Consider the following 19399-nt stretch of genomic DNA (forward strand, 5'->3'; position numbering starts at 1 on the left):
ATCAAGTTTATTTAATTTCGTGTTGTCTTGCAGGTAATTTTATGCTACTACGCGTGCTTCCTTCTGTGTATGAAAAACAGCCACAACCAATCAATGAGCACATAAGACATCTAGTGACATGGCTGTCTAAGCTCGAGCCGACAGAGCAGCACCACCTTCTAAGGCTCATACAGACTGTTGCACAGAAAAGGCAACCTGGGGTAAGTATGTCATACCCTAATCAGGTACCTAAGGTCTCACAAAGGATTTCGTTCACAAAATAAGAGTACATCTAAGTGAGTGGACAAGTCTCTATGTCTTAAAGACTCTGTTTTTTTATTTTGCATAATCTATCTTGTTTTTTTTTTTTTTTTTTTTTTTTTTTTGCCTAACCTAATCATTTTCAGGAGCAGATTACTGGACAGTTTACTGAAAAATTATTTTTAAATCTTGCAGAGAGACAGCCTTAACTGTCTGTTGTTGAAGCTGACTCTTCTTCTTTCTCTTTATTTTTCTCTTCCCGTTTCTTTTGATGGGTGGATGATAGTCTACTCAACTGTAAAAGTCGGTATGAATTATCAATCGAAAAGGCTCTTGAACAAATGCTCTGGCAATTAATTCTTAATGTAGATACAACTGTACAGATGAATGGTGAATGGGCTAAAGTGTGATATTAGGGTTATAATGATAAGTTTGGGTCACAGTAATTGTACTTCTTTTATTTATATTGTAAGGAATGATTTACATTTACTAGATCAGTGGTTCCCAACCTGTGGTCCGGGACCTCTGGGGGACCGCAGGGGTCCCGACTATTTAGAAAATCAAATCATATTAACAGATTAGGTCCCCAGTTTCAGTAATGACTCATTGGGGGGTCCCGGGACTCCAATAATGATTTATTGGGGGTCTCCAGGATCCAATAATGTTAAAGCGGGGTCCACAGAAGTCAAAGGGTTGGGAACCACTGTATTAGATGGGTCTGATGAAGCAATAAATGTTGTGAAACATGTGTTGGCCTTTTTTGTGATTAAGTTTGTGGACTAAATACTAAATATTTTTTTCTCTAATGTGAAAATGAAAGGTGCCCCTCGTTTACTTGTGTCTTCCATAGTTTAAAACCTAATAACACCTGAGCAAACTGGTAGATTTTTTTGAAGAGGGAGAAAATGCCAGTCTAATGGTTTGAGTTTGCCTAGATGTAGTTTCATGAACCCCAAAAGTCACAAAATTAACCTGAGCTCAAACGTCTGGTAGCTATGGCACAGAGCAGACAGACTTAACAATGTTTAAAGTATGTATGCAGTACCAAAATTGTAATAAATAGTAATACAGTTAAAATACCAATCATTAAAACTCTAAAACTCAATTAAAAATACTAGAGTAAATCTCAATAAACAAAAGGACACTAAAACGACAAAGAAATCTAATAAGAGGGGCCGGAGTTATGATTTTTTCAAATGTTAAGCGAAAAAAGTGCCAAAAAACACTAATCGCCAATGATAGTCAATAGTCACGAAAGACCAGGAGCTAGGTGTACTTTGATGCCAACTGCAATGGATCCAGAGGTTGGATGAAGCAAGCAAGATGGCGTGGTCAAGGATTTCACCTTCGGACTCGGGCCAGATTTATCATTATTTGATGCAGCGCAACACAGCAAGACAGCTTTCTGCACTGTGCTGCGTCAAATGGAGAGGGCAGGAATGCCCCATATTTACCAAGATATGGCGCGTTCCTACTTTCTCACTGAGCTGGTGCACTATGTTGGTGCTGCATAGCACCAACGCAGGCAGTGCCATAGTGCAAAGGTGCCTGCATTGCAGGTAGGGTTGTTTTTGTGCAGGAAGGTGCACCTTCATACAGAAAAAACATCCTTAGGGGTATTTTCCTCTTTTTATGTATGCACTTACAAAGAGGAAACAACACAGGGGAATAAAGATATTTTTCCTTGTTGCACCTCTATGAGGAAGATGTACAGTTTTGATGCATTCGCAGGTTTAATAGTCCTAGTAAATCTAGAATGTGCCAGAAGGAATGGGTGGTGCATGGGAACACCCACCACGCTCAACCTATGTAGCGCTTTCCCGACGCACAGTGATGCAAGGCAGCTACTTGACCTGCCTTGAATTACTCCAGATTTACCAAGCAAGGCAGGATCACGCAACCTGGCCTTGTATGGCTTGGTAAATCTGACTTAAGCATTGTGTTGCCCTTGTGTCACCTTGCATGACCAAGGGCAATGCAATCCTTTGATAAAGGTGATAGATGGAATGCTTGAATAAATCTCAGCCACTGGCAATAACTCAGGCCCCATCCCAATCCATCATTTTTTGTGTACTCTGCCATCTCAGTTTAGACCCAGCCATATGCAAATCAGTCTTGACCCTGCTCCTCATGGAAACAGTACAGCCTGAACTGCCGGGTTAGGTCCTCCCTGAACCGGAACACAAGCAACCTAGGACCGGTTTCGCCCTAGTTAGGACTTTTCAACAAAGCATAGATTGGTTTCAGTGGCACTGTGAGCGCAGGACCCACATCTGGGAATATATCCAGCAGGCTAAGGGCAGCAGATTCAAAACCAACAAGGTGATGGATGGAATGCTTGAATTAATCTCAGCCACTGGCAATTGCTTTGGTCGCATTCCAACCCATAATTTCTTTGCAAACCATATCACCTGACTTTGGACCAAGCATTATGCAAATCAGTTGTGACCTTGCTCCTCATGGGAATAGATCAGCCTGAACTGCCAGGCCAGATCCTCCTTGAACCAAACCGCAAACAACCTAGGACCAGTTTCACTTTAGTTAGGGCTGTTCAGCCATGTATAGCTTGGTTTCAGTAGCACAATATGCCCGGGACCCACATCTGGGCATACCCGGTGCACCTAGGGCGGAAAATGCAAAAACAACAAAGGTGATGGATGGAATGCTTGACTTAATCTCAGCGGCTGGCAATCTCTCGTGCCACATACCAACCCATTTTTTTGCCCACCATGACACCTCAGTTTGGAACCAGCCATATGCAATTCGGCCTTGACCTTACTCCTCCTACTCCTTGTGAGAACAGTCCAGCCCAAACTGACAGGCCAGGTCCTCCCTGAGGTGGAACACAAGCAACTTATGACCAGTTTTGCCGTAATTAGTGGTCTTCAGGCAGGTATAGTTAGGTTCCAGCCTTAACTAGGGTAAAATCGGTCCTAGGTTGCTTGTGTTCAGGTTCAAGGAGGACCTGGCCTGCCAGTTCATGCGGGTCCAAACTGAGACGGCATGTTAAAAACAGTGGATAGGGATGTAGCCCGGAGCAAATGCCAGTGGCTGAGATTAATTCAAGCATTCCATCCTTCGCCTTATTGCTTTTGCAAATCTGAACCTTAGTCTGCAAAATGAGTTCAAAATCCCTCAGTGGAGCAAGTCAGCAGGCTGTATCAGGGAATGTCTCACCAAAATCGGACAGGGTTTGAGTGAGGTCTCTGAGAAGTTTGGCAGGAAAAATCAAATTTCACAGTGAAGGCCGTTGTGCCTTCCAGATACCTTTTATGTCTTCTCCTGGTCAAGATTTTTATTTTGGCACTTAGGGGCTCATTATGAGTTTGACGTTTACACCGTACGCTGAACTTCCGACTGGGAGGTTGCCGCTATACAGGCTACCACCCAGCTGGCCCCATTAAGAGTTTCCCGCTAGTTCAGCGGGCAGAAACCTGAATCCCCCCCTGACACATGCCTAACGGGAAACAGCCTACAGCATTGTCTCTGGCTTGTAATCGAGCCTGCGACAATGTTGTAGAGCACAGAGTGCACCCACACCCTCACAATCTTGCGATGGTGCTAGTCAGGGGGGTCCCTGCACTGCCCACGCTGGCGACAATGCTGTAGAGGGCATGGTGCACCAACACCCTCGCAGTGTTCACTGCCTGCAAAGCCGACAGTGGATATTACGATGGTGCTGGTCGGGGGGAGGTCCTGCAATGCCCATGCTAAGTGCCCACTGGGGCCCCTGAACTGGCTCTTTACATGTTAATGAATTTCCTGGGTCCACTCTAACTGGTCTCCTTGCAAAGGAGAAAAAGGTGAAAAATCTGGGGTGACCGGGTAGAAAAAGACGGATTTGCTTCATTTGGTAATTATCTTATTACTTGGAAATCTCATTATTGTACAAACTACTTTTGCACGGCTTTCACTATTTTCTTCCCACCTAGTAAATAAAGCCATGGACACTTAAGGTTTGTTTATGTCTAAGGCAGCAAATAACCCAAAAAGCTTAGCATATTTTTGCCACTTCTCATGCATCTATGTGGCCCACCTGTGCTTTCCAGACCCTTCTCTGATTCAAAATCCTGGAGCTACATTAGTCGAATATACGGTTAAAGGTACCTTATTGCTGAACCGGATTGTACAAACATAATATAGATATTTCAGTACAGAAAACGTATATGGCTGCCCTTTAAAATCCCGCAGTTGTTTGGAAAAGGCAAACACATTCGCTGAGAATGCGTGTTTCAAGCTTTCTTCACATCCAATAGCAGACTCCAGAACACTACAAGGAGAAGAAATTTACTTCAGCGTCTGGAATCTTGACAAAAGTGTGAGTGGCAAAATGACACCGACCTCCTTTTGAAAATGAGGCACCCGTGTAGTGAAGTTGCAAAATCTTTTTTTTCGAAATAGATTACTGTTAGTTGACACTAGAAAAATAATTAAATTAATAACCAAATTCACATTTAGGCTGATGCGTTTAAATACATGTAGATGACTATTACTGTTCTAAACTATCTCTGAGAACGTCCTATCTAAATAATTCGAAATAGAAAATCCGTAAAAGGCTATTGCAACGTTTTAAGGGAATTTAAAGATGTCCTTAAAAACACTTGATTCGAGTTGACCGCTATCTTCACAGTGCCTCATTACGCTAAATATTGCATTGAAAGGAGCAGCCTTGCGATAACCTATTAGACGAAAGTTTCCAGTATACATTATGAGAATGACGTCATTGGTGGCGCAGATAGCCAGCCAGTCTAGACTGTAGGCGTATGAAGAAGGAGAGTGGGCCGAAGGGAAACGGGGGAGGTTCAAAGACAAGAGACTGCCCAGCAATCGCTGCTTTCATCCATAATGGAAATGTATCCACACCGCTCGGTGCTTTAAGATTTTACTGAAGTTTCTGAATTCACAGTGGGTGCAGAAACAAAGTAAATCGAAGGTTATGGAGGGAAACGTTCTTTTTTTTTTTTTTTTTAATACAAAATATACATACGGGAGACCCATACCGGAATATAAATGGTGAAAGAATCCCCTTTTGGCCACTAACTTCGATTTGAGCCCCAAACAAGATTACAATTTAGGCGGAAGTCGTGAGCTCGTGCGCTGCTCGCTCAGCTCACATTGTGGGCTGGGGCGTGTTATTCCCCTTTCCAAGGTGCCAAACTTGTGACGGGGCAAAAGCTGAACACCTGAAAAATGTAAACTATTGGCTTTATTGAAAATTATCGGATGCCCAATTTGCACTCAGTCTTTTAGGAGCTATCGTTGATTGTGCTTAGAGGTACAGTAATTAGGTCGGACTCACAGAAAATCATTAGATTGCTGCCGGAACATAAATTAAGAGTGAGTGAGTAGTCAATTAAATGCATAAACCAACAAATGAGTAGATGGCGACGTGGAGCGATAATAATTACCACTGCGGACAGTCACATCATCACGTCGGCTCTGATCAGCATGGCGGGGCAGATATAGCCAATAAACCAATGTACATTTCTATTCATTGATAATACTAACGCGAGTTCAGTCTAGATCAGGGCGGTGTGTCTTGGAGAAAGAACATGTCCAGAGGTTTTAGTATTATAAGGAATAAGTGCACTGTCCATTCTAAATACTATAAAAAAAATCAACATGTAATCCTTCTGAATTGATGCATATATATCTTACTGGCATTCTTTCATACACATCCCTACATATTTGCATAACAATGATTCGAATGTAAGTAACACTTAGGAGTAATATCTAAAATAATGATTATCCCGCTTTGTGTCACCAGTAGCACACACACTGCTTTGGAGAGGCAACTAATTTGAGCAAATCATTTGCAAACCAGGCCTTTGCACAGAGCCCAGATTTATGCTGGCACCGGTGGCTCTGTCATGGCTACGAAGACATCAAAGAGTGGCTATAAATCTAGCTAAATGACTCCCTTCGTTCAGTGGGCTTGCCCAATAGATGTCATTACTCATGTCAACCCTTACACTCTCTCTTTATTACTTTTATTACCACAAAGTCTCCAATTAAAGCAAACGCTGGAAATACGTCTAAGTTGTTTACATTAAAAAAGTGTTTATTTGTTTAGAGATCAACAAAGTGTGTGTTCGTTAGTGTGGATAGTTAAGTGGAAGGATGGATAGGTGAGTGAGTGTAGCTGTGGTAAGTGAAACTCAGCTGGGTCGTATAGTGGCTCGATGAGTGAGTGGGTGGGGATTTGGAGGTTTAATGGATGGATTATTGGATAGGTGGGTGGGTTGGTGGGCGAATGGCTGTTTCGGTGAGTCAATTGGATGGATGATTTGATGTACTATTGCTGAGTAAATGAGTGGGATGAGAGATCAATGTGACGAGTGGATGAAGCGTGTGGTGTCTGTGAGAAAGTGGGTGAACAAGTGGAGGAACAAGTGGAAGATGGTTAGATGAGTGGATGTATGGGTGAATGAGTGTATAGGTGGATTGGATAACGTCTGTAACTCAGTAACGGAAAACAGTGGGTGGGTTATTAGATGAATAGAGTGGCAGAGAGAGGATGACTGATTAAATGGATCTACAGGTAAAATGAATATACACATCAAGGCAGTCAGTGATTGACTATATAGATACAGAGGATGCATGGTTAGGTCGATGGACTGGGTGAGTGAGTGGATGACTTAAATATTGGGTGAGAGAGGAAAATAACGTTTGAAGAAACAATGAAAACCTAAACTTGAAAATATGTGCTTACTGTACAAATATACCTTCTGCCCAACCACTTGAAATACACCTCAACCTCACAAACTGACCCATCATCTACCAAGCAACTACTATGTTACCTCCTATTGGCTCTCCCTGTACCACTCACTTCTGTCACCACTCACGAAAACCAGTAGGCATTTTCAGGTCCCTGATATTTAAGCTTTCACAGATTTTTCATGTAACTTCTTTGTATTGTGTATTGACTCTGTACCTCATAGGGATATACTACAAATGCTCCAGCATGATTCACATGTTTTTTTCTCTAAACCTACATGTGGAAATAATTCCTATATAGTTCTTGTACACTGGGTCAATGTAGAGCTCTCGCGGACTAAAATGACAAAACTGACATGCTGGTAGGAATGGTCAATATAACGAAAAGCAAGAACTCAAAACATGCATTTTATTTTATGAGTCATTTAAGAGTAAGTCCTGCCGAAAGTGAACTCAACTCTAATGTTCCTCTAAGCATAAGTGTACTCTATCACAACACTAAGAACCATTTTGCAGATCGCAACCTTTAAATGAACCATCACCTTCGTGTATCATGGCCGAAGAACCTCTTCATAATGCATAAAACACATTTTTGACAGAACCCAGGAAACTTTCCTAACTCCTATGTGCAGACATTCTCAGTGACAATCTCTCTACCCTTGCCAGTCATAGAATCTATTTAATTAAACTGATATACTAATTGTCATATGGTAATTGTTCCTTCTCTCAGCCAGTCTCATGTATTTGCCGTAATTGACACACTCTTCCTAGGCATATACAGTTTAAGACTAATGTATCTGTTTAAGAAATACACAAGCACTTATGCCTCTGCAGCCTCCTGAGCTTATGTCACAAGATCACATATTTTTTCACTCGACTTAGTGGCTTATTCTTCCCTGATCCTGTGGATTTGTATGTGGCTCCCCTACTTTTTGACTCGATTTGAGTCTAGGCACTACGGGCCCCTAAACATCTGAGAGTACATGTGTTCTAACACCTAAAACGTGTTATGTTATCTGGAATTTGTTTAGCAAACGACCACCAAAGTTTCTTGGTGTCCAAGCAAATTAACAGTGAAAAGTGAGAACAGATTCAGTGCCTCATATATATGTATGCAGGCTTGCCCATTTCTCCATAAGGGAGAAGGAGTAAGTTTCTCTGCCGCCCTGGCAGAGGTGCTTTCGTAAGGTTACCTTAGCAACTTTTTATGGGCACATTATTTTAGCCATAGGCCTGCAGCCTGTGCACTTTAGCCTAGTTGCAATTCATTTTATTCATTTTTATTTTTTGAGGAGAAGCCCCCCTTCTGTGGTGGTGTTTTATCTTCCTATATCTTGTATGCTTTTAGCACAGAAACAGTTTTCATTCTTTGTACTCTGACATTCTCGTACTGTGCTCTGCCGAAGGCTGACTCCAATATGTTGCCGGCATAAAGTGGAACAGTGCAATCTCTGCCACTTCACGGAAACATGCATGTTTTGCGTTAGGTCAGTTTTCCTAGAACATTAGCTCTTTTATTATAAAATATCTGTTTGTCCCCTATGCGTTTGAGGGAGAGTTCCAGCCAGAAGATTGTCACCGCGTGCTGTCGCTTCATTTCAGCTGTCTGCTGAGACATGACGTCTTTTCTCTTCCCACATGAGGCGGGACACTCAGTAGACGAACAGCCCTCTTCGCTACTACCAAATCCAGGTATGGGGGATTGGGTCTTCCTAGTGATCCTGAAGGGCAGATTAGGGCTAACATGGCTGTGCTCCATTATAGTACTTTAGTGGCATAGGTAGGAAGTCCAACACCTAGCATTCTGACACGATGGTAGGACTTTTCTTATGTATCACTTTTCTTGTCACTGCATTAGCATTATTGTATTTTATCATCCTAATCATTGCAGTACATATTATTTTATCTAGAATGCAATTGAGTCAATAAAGCATATTGAACCAATCTTTGCTTCTGTTTGTCTTTGCATGTGTGAGGTGACTGTAACTGGGAGAAAAGGATGAGATCTGTTCCAGCACAATTTCCCCTGAAAAGTCAGAATGTAATGCGCATGGCTGCCACAAATCACCACCACTTCCAGGTGCTGGTGAGGTACTTCTAGCAGGCTGAAAGAGTTACACCGACAGTTGTCGTCACAAGGTGTAGAATTGGACTAAGTTCCCCACTACCTGGTGGTGCTGCCACCCAAATCCAGCAGTCTCATTGGTACAATAAGAGCCAACATGTCAGTGCTGCCTGCCAAATTTGGAAATAACTGATAAGCTGGCGACCATTTAAAAAGCATTGCCAAGAACCACCATCAGTGCCATGTCAAAATGCTGTTTACAGTTTGGTGCACAACTCCATAAACATGCTGCAGTCCTGCATAAATTGTTTTCATTTTTATTTTTAAAAAGAAAAATTTGAAGATAAAAGAGAAAATGCTCCCCTCGCCATGGGAAGAGAACTTTGAGCAGTTTTCTTAGTCCATTACTGCCAGGGTTTCCCTGGCAGTGAAGGGCAGTGAAATCCAACCTCTAATTCCACTGATCCAAATTAGGTGGGCGGAATTAGTGGTCTGGCGCTGATGGCCCTCACTCCTCTGCTGTGATTAAACCCAAGGTCCGGCCACTTTTAAATTTGGCAGGTGGACCACAACCCTGCCAGTATGTATACTCTGTGACCATTGTGACAGAGCATACATACCACTGAGTTATAAAGCAGGCCCTAAACATGAAAAGAAACATTTCCAACAATTTCCTGCAGATTACTAATGAAGGTTTGTTTCTCAGATGGAAGAGTAAATTGTTCCACAGTTTTGCAGTGGCAACCAATAGAGATTCTTCCCCGAATGTAACTTTTCTGACCTTTGGTACTTGAAGCGGGAATTTATTATTAGAATACAAGGACCTATGTGGAAGATACCATGAAAATGTACTTTCCAGGAACTAGGGATTTTAGAGAAAACCTACGTATTCATATGGTTAGAGCTTTAAAGAGAATGGTGTTTGTGCCCTGCTAGGCAATGTAAGACTTTGAGGGTGGATGAACTGCTGTCAAATTTCCTAAGGCCAGACAACAGCTGAGTTGCTGCATTCTGCACACCTTGCAGTTGACAAATTATGCCCATAGGGGCATTTAGGAATAAAATATTACTAAAGCCTTGGTGTGATTGAATTGGCGTAGTAATCACCACTGTCCTTAGTTCGTCATCTTGAAATGGGAAGATGTTTTTCAGAAGATGAAAGCTGATCTTTGTTATTTTGATAACATGCTATGAGCCCGATATTAGTATCAGTTTGGATACCTGTGTTTCAGACTTGGCTGGCAGCCACCAGAGAAGCTCCTAAAACACTCGGTCGATGTAGGTTCTTTATCTGGATTTTAGTGGACATTAACAGAATCTCCATTTTTCTGCCATTTAGTTTGAGGAAGTTGGTGGCTACCCACTAACACATGTGCACCATACAATTGGAAAGCAAATAATTTGAGAATGACTTGGATGAAAAAACAAAAATCAGCTGAGTATCATCAGTATACACATAAAATCTGACACCAATCCAATGCAACAGAAAGGACAGGGGTCTCATGTACAGAGTAACAAACAAGGGGTACAGAATAGACACCTGTTGTACGCCACATTCTATTGGTCTCCATTGTGAAGTATAGTAAGGTTTCAATATAATTTGCAATCTATTGGGCATAACCTCTTTTAGCGGTCTAATAATACCCCTTTGATACCACAACCTATTGATCTGGTAAATAAGGTTTTATGATTGATGGTTTCAAAGGTTGCGGAGAGGTCAAGGAAAACTAAGGAACTTGGTCTATCATTTGCCGTAGTTCAACCAAAGTTAAGAAAAACACCAATTTAGTGTTTATCCACTGTCTAAAGCCGATTTAAAAGAGGTCCAATATTTAGTGAGATTTTACATATTTCCTTAGTTGCAGAAAGATAATTTTTCTAATAATTTAAACAGGCACAGGAGGATGATTCAGATGGGCACAGATGAGGCATTCACATGGCTGACGTGCATTTATGAGGTGGTGCTGGTTGTCACATCACCAATGTCTAGACAACCCCCAATATAGAGTTCAATTGCTGAGCTGGTGTCAAATACCACATTCAACCACAAGATTAATCCTCCGTTTCCTGACACCTGCATGAAGGTCATTAAAATATTAAAGAAACAAAATGTAATTAAAAAGCATTGAAACAAACAAAACCACCCTTCCACTGTATCCACAAAAGAAAAGTGCAGAGTGCCATGGGAAAACAAATAATCACAATTCAAAGTTCAGATATGAAAAGAGATTGTGTGCCTGACTTCCTTTTATGAGACTGTGCATGTTGACACAGCAGGAATGTCTGTTGCCCCTAAAATGGCGTTCATCAGGTGAGCATGGTTAAAATAGAAGAAAGAAGCTTTGTCTGACCCTAATTGGCATATCTTACATTTAGCTAAATCTACAGTAAACAGTAACAGTATGTCTTTCAACAGTATGTCTTTTGGAGTTATGGAATTCGTCTGTGGAATGGCTAGAGGTCTGCAGGTGGAGTTGGATGGTGGTTTTCAAGTATACTCCTGGTATCATCAGGCCATCAACCATCATGACAGTTTCTCTGAGGCAGGCGCTGGGTGGATCATTATGTAATTTATGAACATCTGCATGACTAAGGGCCCGACTTAGTGTTTGGTGGATGGGGTACTCCGTCACAAGCGTGACAGATAGCCCATCCACTGTATTACGATCTCCATAGTCTATAATGGGATCGTAATATAGTTGACGGGATATCAGTGATGTTTGTGATAGAGTAACCCCTTGCACCAAACTCTAACTCAGGCCCTAAATGTTTCCTCTGAGCGGAAACTCAAAACGTTTTTGAAAGTGAGGTCTATGGGTCCAACCACGAGGACGAGAGACTTTGCCATGGAAAACATGCTCATCACCATGCTTAGGAATGAATAACAACCTCTCCAGCCTACACAGCAGAGGAAACAAAGAGAATGTGAACTCTGAGCATGGAACTTCAAGGTAAATCATATCAGACACTGCACCCAAGCGTAGCACAACAAATATTTGAGATATTTCTCAGGCACAACATAGGCACACATGCCTGTAGCCATATAAAACGTAAGTGCACAGCATCATGCCAGTCTATCTGCCATGCTTGAACTATGCACTAACGCTCTGACTCACCAACACAGAAAAAAGACTACAGATTCTCTACGGCTTGCTGTTTTTGCTTTATTTTGTTGGGTAGATGTGGCAGTATTTGGGCTTCATTTACCCCGCCTCTTGGTGAGCCAGGAATGCTGGATGAAAAGCTACATGCCACAGTGTGTAGGCTCCCCGTGTTTGCTCCAAAATGATGGCCACTGTATTGATAGTTTCATTTGCCCAGCGAAGTGTGAGCTGTGATCATCTTCGAGATAGGTTGCAATTCTTTTCACAAGTGGGCCTTTCCTTCTACGTGGCAAATACATTGAATGTTGCCACGCCATTATGTGAGAACTGAGTTTTGGTTCCAAAAAGTATCTTTTAGGTTTTCATATTTAGGGCAAGATTATCTGGTAGTTTTTAATTATCTTACAGCAGAGGTTCTTGACCCTTTGGCTTCCAATGACCTCAAAAGAATTACTGCTGGATCTCGGGGACCCTTCCTAAGCAAGTTCTATGATTTGACTCTCAAAAGAATTACCTTTAATGGTAAAGTTGGAGCTTTTTAAAATGTAGATAAAATTTTAAAAGACAAAGCGATATGCTAGACTCTAGCATATCACTTTGTGTCGTCCTAATGCATACTCAGTGCATACCAGTGCTGCTTCAGTTGATGCCACAAATTAAGCTAATAATGCCAACCTAATTTTTACTTTCCAGTTTCTAATTCCTTCACATTTAAAGAATTTTTTAAAACTTTGAATTTTGTTCCTTATACATCTACGTTATCTACCTGCTACTATTTAATTTTATTATCAGTCGTTCACTCCCTGAATATGTGTTGTGGACCCACAGGATTCCCTGGACCACAAGTTAAGAACCACTGTCTATTACACTAGTCTTGTGAAGTATACAGTCAATTTGTCATTTGATTTATTTTTATCTCACTACTTTGCACAATAGTGTATCAGGTACCAAGTGATATAATAAAGTGAAGTGTTAAATCATTCACTCAGATATTACAAATCAGTCCTGTTTTGATGATAGAGAACAATTTAATCCACGCTAATTATTTGTTTTTACATTTTCCTAGATACTGAAAGAATCAATTCCTTTCTTGATTGGCCAGTTGAGAGATCCGAACTGTAATGATATCGTATTGAACATACTTGTTGAAATATCAAGCTATGAACCACTAGCCCTGGCCAGTTCTCTTCCAGTACTCAAAGACATTTGTGACATTTATCCAAATCTGATTGGACAGATGGCAACGATTTATGGAGCTGTTGGGCAAATGGACAAGGTACGTTAATTGTATAGCAATTATTAGATTTCTCTATCTATTGATCAACTAGGCGGATCAATAGGTATTAAGTTAGTATGAAATATTCCCTCTTCATTTCACTTGTTGACTGGTCGATGCAAATGTCATGCATGCCCTTAAGGAGAATGCTTTGTTTCTCATATCGCACACAATAGATATTTACATTATATTCCGGGGAACCTTCTTGACTGATTTCATTCATTGAGGTATTAAGAGTTTATAATATATATTTTACTGTAAATCATAAATGATGATGATTTAAATGTTTCAATGTATTGTCTAATGTGTTTTTTTGGTTTATAAAACCTTGTAAAGTAATACATTGGAGTTATAAATTGTATTGAACATTATTGATAAGCACATAAGCACAGAGAATGAAAGTGAGAACTCCGTAGGCAATCTTTCTGCATTTTAGATTGTGTGTTTTAAAGTTCACCTTTTGCACTTAAGTTTTTTATCTGCCTCTTGGGCTGTGTATTTAATTTAAGGCATTTTTTCCTTACTTGTGTGGGCATTTCACTTCATGGCCGTTCGCCGTGTTGATAGAGGAAGCGTGGGGAGGATTGGGTCGGGTCTGTTAGAGCCCGCCTGCCCTCCATTAACGCTCCGTGTCGAGTTAAGGGTTTGGGCAGGTTAGCTGTCTAGTGGCTGCCTGTCACGTAGGGGCTTCCCTCGGCTGGGATTCACATTTTAATCGGGCTGATGCGGCTGCGCAGCAGAGACTGAAAGTGAATCCTCTGTAGGCGATCTTTCTGCATTTTTGACTGTGTGTTTTAAAGTTCACCTTTTTCACTTACGCTTTTTTATCTGCCTCTTGGGCTGTGTATTTTATGTAAGGCACTTTTTCCTTACTTGTGTGGGCATTTCACTTCACGGCCGTTCGCCGTGCTGATAGAGGAAGCGTGGGGAGGATTGGGTCGGGTCTGTTAGAGCCCGCCCGCCCTCCAGTAACGCTCCTGTCGAGTTAAGGGTTTGGGCAGTTTAGCTGTCTAGTGGCTGCCTGTCACATGGGGGCTTCCCTCGGCTGGGATTCCGCGCACGTACGGGGACGGGGGATGGGGATTCTGCACCTCCTAAGGAGATTTCTAGGCGCATTTGCTACTCAGCACATACCTTTCACTCCTTGGCGGCAGCTTCATCTTGTAAATATCCGCTCTTTCCATATACTGGGAGGATTATAGATAGGGTATGTGAATGCTGTGGATGGGCACCTCGTACCTCCCCTTGCGCACCGCAATGAGTAGTAAATGAGGGAGCCCACCCGAATCTGACGGCAGGTGAAAAACCTGTGGTATGTGCCTTGATAAATGCACGTTCCCTCCCCAAACACAAGACTGAAATTGCTGATGTGATTAATCTATACCAATTGGATTGTCTATTTATTACTGAATCCTGGGCTAAGGCAGACTCCAACCCAGATTTTATTGAAGCCTCCCCTGTAGGATATTCCTTTTTTAGATTGGATAGGACCATGGGTAGAGGAGGGGGGGTAGCGACTATTGGTAGGTCTCACTTATCCTGTCAGTGGGAATCTGCAAACTCTCTAAATAAGTACTGTGAGGGGCTGCTTTTTAAAATTCGACAGAATAATTGTATTCTCATTGAGGGTCTCCTTATCTACAGACCACCTGGCCCAGTTGCCTCTTTCTTTTAGACTGGCACTGTCTTATTGAACCTCTTGCTACAGCAACTAATTGCGTCATTCTGGGGGATTTCAATCTCCATTTTGACAATACTCAAATCACCCATGTCAAAGAGTAGGCTAATTTCATGGCTACGTTCGATTGTAAACTTATAGTTACCACGCTATATTCTTTATGGGATTTTTGCTCACCCAGAGGATCAAGTGGCTCTGTCCAACATCCCTCTGGGTTGGTCTGATCGCCACCTTTTATTGTTTAAAAGTGCAAATTGGCTCCAGACCAACATAGGAGGATAGGCCGCAAAGCCTTGCGGCACTGGAATAAGACCAGTAAGGCTCAGCTGGGCCCAGCATTAAGTGCAGGGTGGGAAATACGTCGGCCTTAGATGCCTGCTATTCAGGTCTTAATTTAGCTCTGAATCAACTTGCCCCGGTGGTAAAGAAGTCAGAGGTGGGGATTAAAAAATCCAGTTGGCCCTGGTTTAATAGTGATTTGAAGCTATTACAAAGGAGTTATTGTCAACAAGAAAGACGATGGAAACTATATCCTAATGCAGCAGAGAAGGATAAGCTGAGAACTGTCCTAAAAATGTATAAAGTGGCATGCTTTGAGGCGAAACTGTTTATCTGACGTCAAGAATTAAAGATGCGTCAAACACCCCGAGAGAAATATTCAAGGTGGTTCACTCTTTAACCACTCCCCCTCCTCCAACAGTCGCAGTTAACTCTCAGGATATCTGCAATCAAATTGCAGCGTTCTTTGAAACAACATTTCTTCAAATTCATTCTGAGTTCCCCAGCCAGTCGCGCTGCCGGCCTCCTCTGTTGTCCCTGACCGAGATATTCCATTGCTTTTGAGCTTTCCTCCTCTACTGTCACAGAGGACTAAAGAATTGCTTATGGGGATTAAGTCTGGCTTGGCATCCGACCCATGCCCGTCTTGTATCCTTCAGATGGTTCCTAAACTTGTTGTACCAGCACTGGGGACTATTTTTCAGGAAGTATTATCCTTGGGAGTCTATCCCCCCTTTTGGAGGGAGGCTACTGTCATTCCCCTGAAAAAGAAGCTTGACCAAGCTGCTTTTGAGTTGAGCAATCTGCGTCCTATTTCTTTATTGCCCACATTGGCAAAGATTTTTGAAAAACACATTAATTATGATCTTTCCACCTTCCTCCATCGTGCTGGTTGCCTGGATCAGTCACAACATGTTTCCGGATGGCCCATAGCACGGAATCAGCGCTTCTTATGACTTCTGACTCCATCCGGAGATTACTGGATGAGGGTCAAGGCGCTATTCTTGTCCTACTAGATCTCTCTGTGGCATTTGACACCATCTCCCCACAGATTTTGGTGTTGCATCTTCATCATGACTCCGCCCTTAAGATCTTGGAGTCCTTCTTAGGCAATAGACCCATTACGGTGAGTTGAGCAGACTTGAAGGCACCGGCCTTCTGTCTGCCTTGTGGGGTCCCGCAGGGCTCTGCTTTCAGCCCGATTCTGTTCAATCTCTGTGTTGCCCCGCTGGCCAAACTGATTCGGTCATATGGCTTTACCCCCACCTCCTATGCTGAAGACACTCAACTTATCATCCCGGTGTCCAGGAACAACTGGGAGGCAGTGGCCGATCGGTTTGGCAACTGTATGCGCAAGATCAACTACTGGATGGGCCAGAATTGGCTCAAGCTGAATACTGACAAGACAGAGATTGTTTTGTTTGGTTTCAGTAAGGAGGTGTGGAAAACTCGTTGGTGGCCGGCTGAATGTGGGAAGCTCCCCGCCCCTAGTGTTGCCACCAGAAACCTGGGAGTGATCTTTGACAATTCTCTGAGTTTTAGGCCTCAAGTTAACACCATAGTTAAATCCAGCTATCGGACTTTAAAAATCTTAACATAATAACATTTATATAAACAAAAGTAACACATAACATTAATATATCAACGAAAACACATTCAAATAACTAAAAAATATATTTTTAATCACTATATTATTGAAAACGATATTAAAAACATCAATATTATTTAAAACAATGTTACTTACCTAAAAAAGATATTCTTGTCAGCTATATTTGTGTCTGAAGATATTTCTGTGTCACAATATTTAATTTCTGATAGTTCTTTCTCCTGACATTTTTAAATCAATATTTTGTCCAAACACTGGGAGGAGACCAGAATACCCTTCAGAGGGTGTGTATGTCCTGAGTGAACACTATTACTTCTGCTGGACTTAACAGCCCAATACGGGGACCTTCAGTACAATGTTTCCCTTGTGCAGATACTGACCATGTGCGGCTGAAAACAGTCCCTGTTTCTCCTAAGGATCATATTAAGCATCACCTTTGGAAGCAGGTCAGAAACCTCTTTTAGAGGTGTGCAGTTCTGAAGGTTGACCCAAAGGAGACTCTTGATACCACCTTGCTCTCTCCAAAAGATATGCCTCCAGGTGGTGCACAATTGCGATGTCCCTCAATCAGACATTCGTTGCTCTTTTTATGTTATTTTTTAAATTTATCTTATAGGTTGCTGCTAAATAAAGAAAGCAATCCCCCCAGAGTAGTTTTTCTTATGTCTAGTTTTGGGTGAAGAGAGCATCTACAGAGGCCACAGCATTAACTCTGTTACATTGGAACACAAACTCATGTAAATGAGAGATTACCCACATTCTATTGTGGGCCCTATTTATGCACCTAGGCAATGGACATTACATAACGGGCCATACAGACAGCTCTAATGTATTCTGCAATGCCTAATTCAGTAGAGCACAAAACAGACAGTTTGTATAACTTGGTTGTATACCTCATATGAAGAAGAATGAAGAAATGTAGAAAACTTGATTGACGAGACACATTACTCTGCAGGCATGCTTGGATGGAAGAGTCTATCATATGATCTACATGGCTAGTATTTGATGTCATGCAGGAGGTCCAGCATTGTGCTTTTTCACTGCACCTTTGGTATGTATTAAAGCAAAAATGAGTGATAGTGAGGACTCTAAAGCATTAGCTTCTAGCGGATGGTCGTATAGAAGTTTGTGAGTACAGTGTTACATTTGTGGGAAGTGTGTTGGTGTAGTGCATGTATTGCCTAAGTCCTTCATATTGTGCCACCAGGTACGTACTAAGACCTAAAGCAGCCCCAGCAAAAATGTTCAAACTAACCCTGCAAAACTGTTCAAACCAACCCCTACTGACGGAAATCCCATTTGTTATATTCCAAATGTCATAGGATATAGTGCACTTGTAATACGGAGGATGGGATATCCATCATGTTTGTAACGGAGTATCCCATCAGGAAACTGTAAATCAGGCTGTTAGATTCCAATCATTTTCTCTCTCTCTCTCCCTCTCTCTCTCTTGCGTTCTCTCTTCACTTCTGTTTTTGCCTGTTGCCATAAACCCGGGTGTTAGAAATTGGGTTGTGGGTTGACTGAGGTGGAAACCTCAGTCAAACAGCCACCACAATCCTAGTCATGGGAAGTGTCAGGCAAACCCCAGATTAACATTTGCTCATGCTCTGATGGCAACTTAGCACAGAGCAGTCAGGCTTAACTTAGAGGCAGTGTGTAAAGCATTTGTGCAACGTATCAAACAGTTAAACAGTGAAATCACCACACAAAAAGATTCCACATGAGTTTGAACAATAGAGCAACATTTACTAAATAAAATAAGACCAAAATGACAAAAATCCAATAAGTAGAACTTGGTTTATGTATTATTAAAGATTAAACTGTAAACTAGCGATTAGAAGCAAGAAGCACCAGCTGGGGATATTGGGTTGCACCAGACCGTGACAAAGTCAAAGGTTCAGGCTGACCCCAATTGAGCACGGACCCAGTTGGGCCTGCTGAGCCAAAGTACCCTAAATCCCAGTTGCAGAGAGTTGTGTCGGTTCCGAATCATGCAGTAGAGGAGATGCAGTAGTTCTGCTCCATGCAGCGATATCGATGTGCCAGTTCCAAGATGTGGCGAGGCTGCATTGTGAGTTCCAGATTAGTCAATGTTGAGGATCCAGGTGCCGAGGCTTGTGATGTGAAAATCGGTGTCAAAGATGCATCGTGCAGTCGAGGCGATGCGCTAATTATGATGAGTGCAGAGGCTGCAATGCAGAGTTTCATGCCGTCATTGACTGGGATGCAAGGACCTTGCACCAAGAAAAGTGCAGCTGTGTCAGTTCTGAAGGAGATGTTCTGGTTCCAAGATGCAAGGTGCAGCAGTGATACAAGTCTGGTTGTGTTGGTTCCAATCCACACAATGGCAGTGATGAATCAGTTCTGTTTCTCACAACAAAGGTGATGCATTGATTCTGCTCCTGCAGCAGAGAATATGTTGTTTCTGCTG

The 19399-nt window shown here is 42.1% G+C and overlaps 1 protein-coding gene across 5 annotated transcripts in view; it reads left to right on the top strand.

The window, feature by feature from the left end:
* VEPH1 (ventricular zone expressed PH domain containing 1) overlaps positions 1-19399 on the top strand; it is a 1200547-nt gene that overhangs the window by 195167 nt on the left and 985981 nt on the right. For all 5 annotated transcript variants that reach the window (XM_069213278.1, XM_069213279.1, XM_069213283.1 and 2 more), the window contains 2 exons: positions 34-200; positions 13193-13402. In XM_069213278.1, coding sequence (XP_069069379.1) covers positions 34-200; positions 13193-13402 — 377 coding nt within the window. The remainder of the gene's footprint in view (positions 1-33; positions 201-13192; positions 13403-19399) is intronic.

The sequence above is a fragment of the Pleurodeles waltl genome, chromosome 11 (assembly GCF_031143425.1).
Source record: "Pleurodeles waltl isolate 20211129_DDA chromosome 11, aPleWal1.hap1.20221129, whole genome shotgun sequence".
Taxonomy (NCBI): Eukaryota; Metazoa; Chordata; class Amphibia; order Caudata; family Salamandridae; genus Pleurodeles; species Pleurodeles waltl.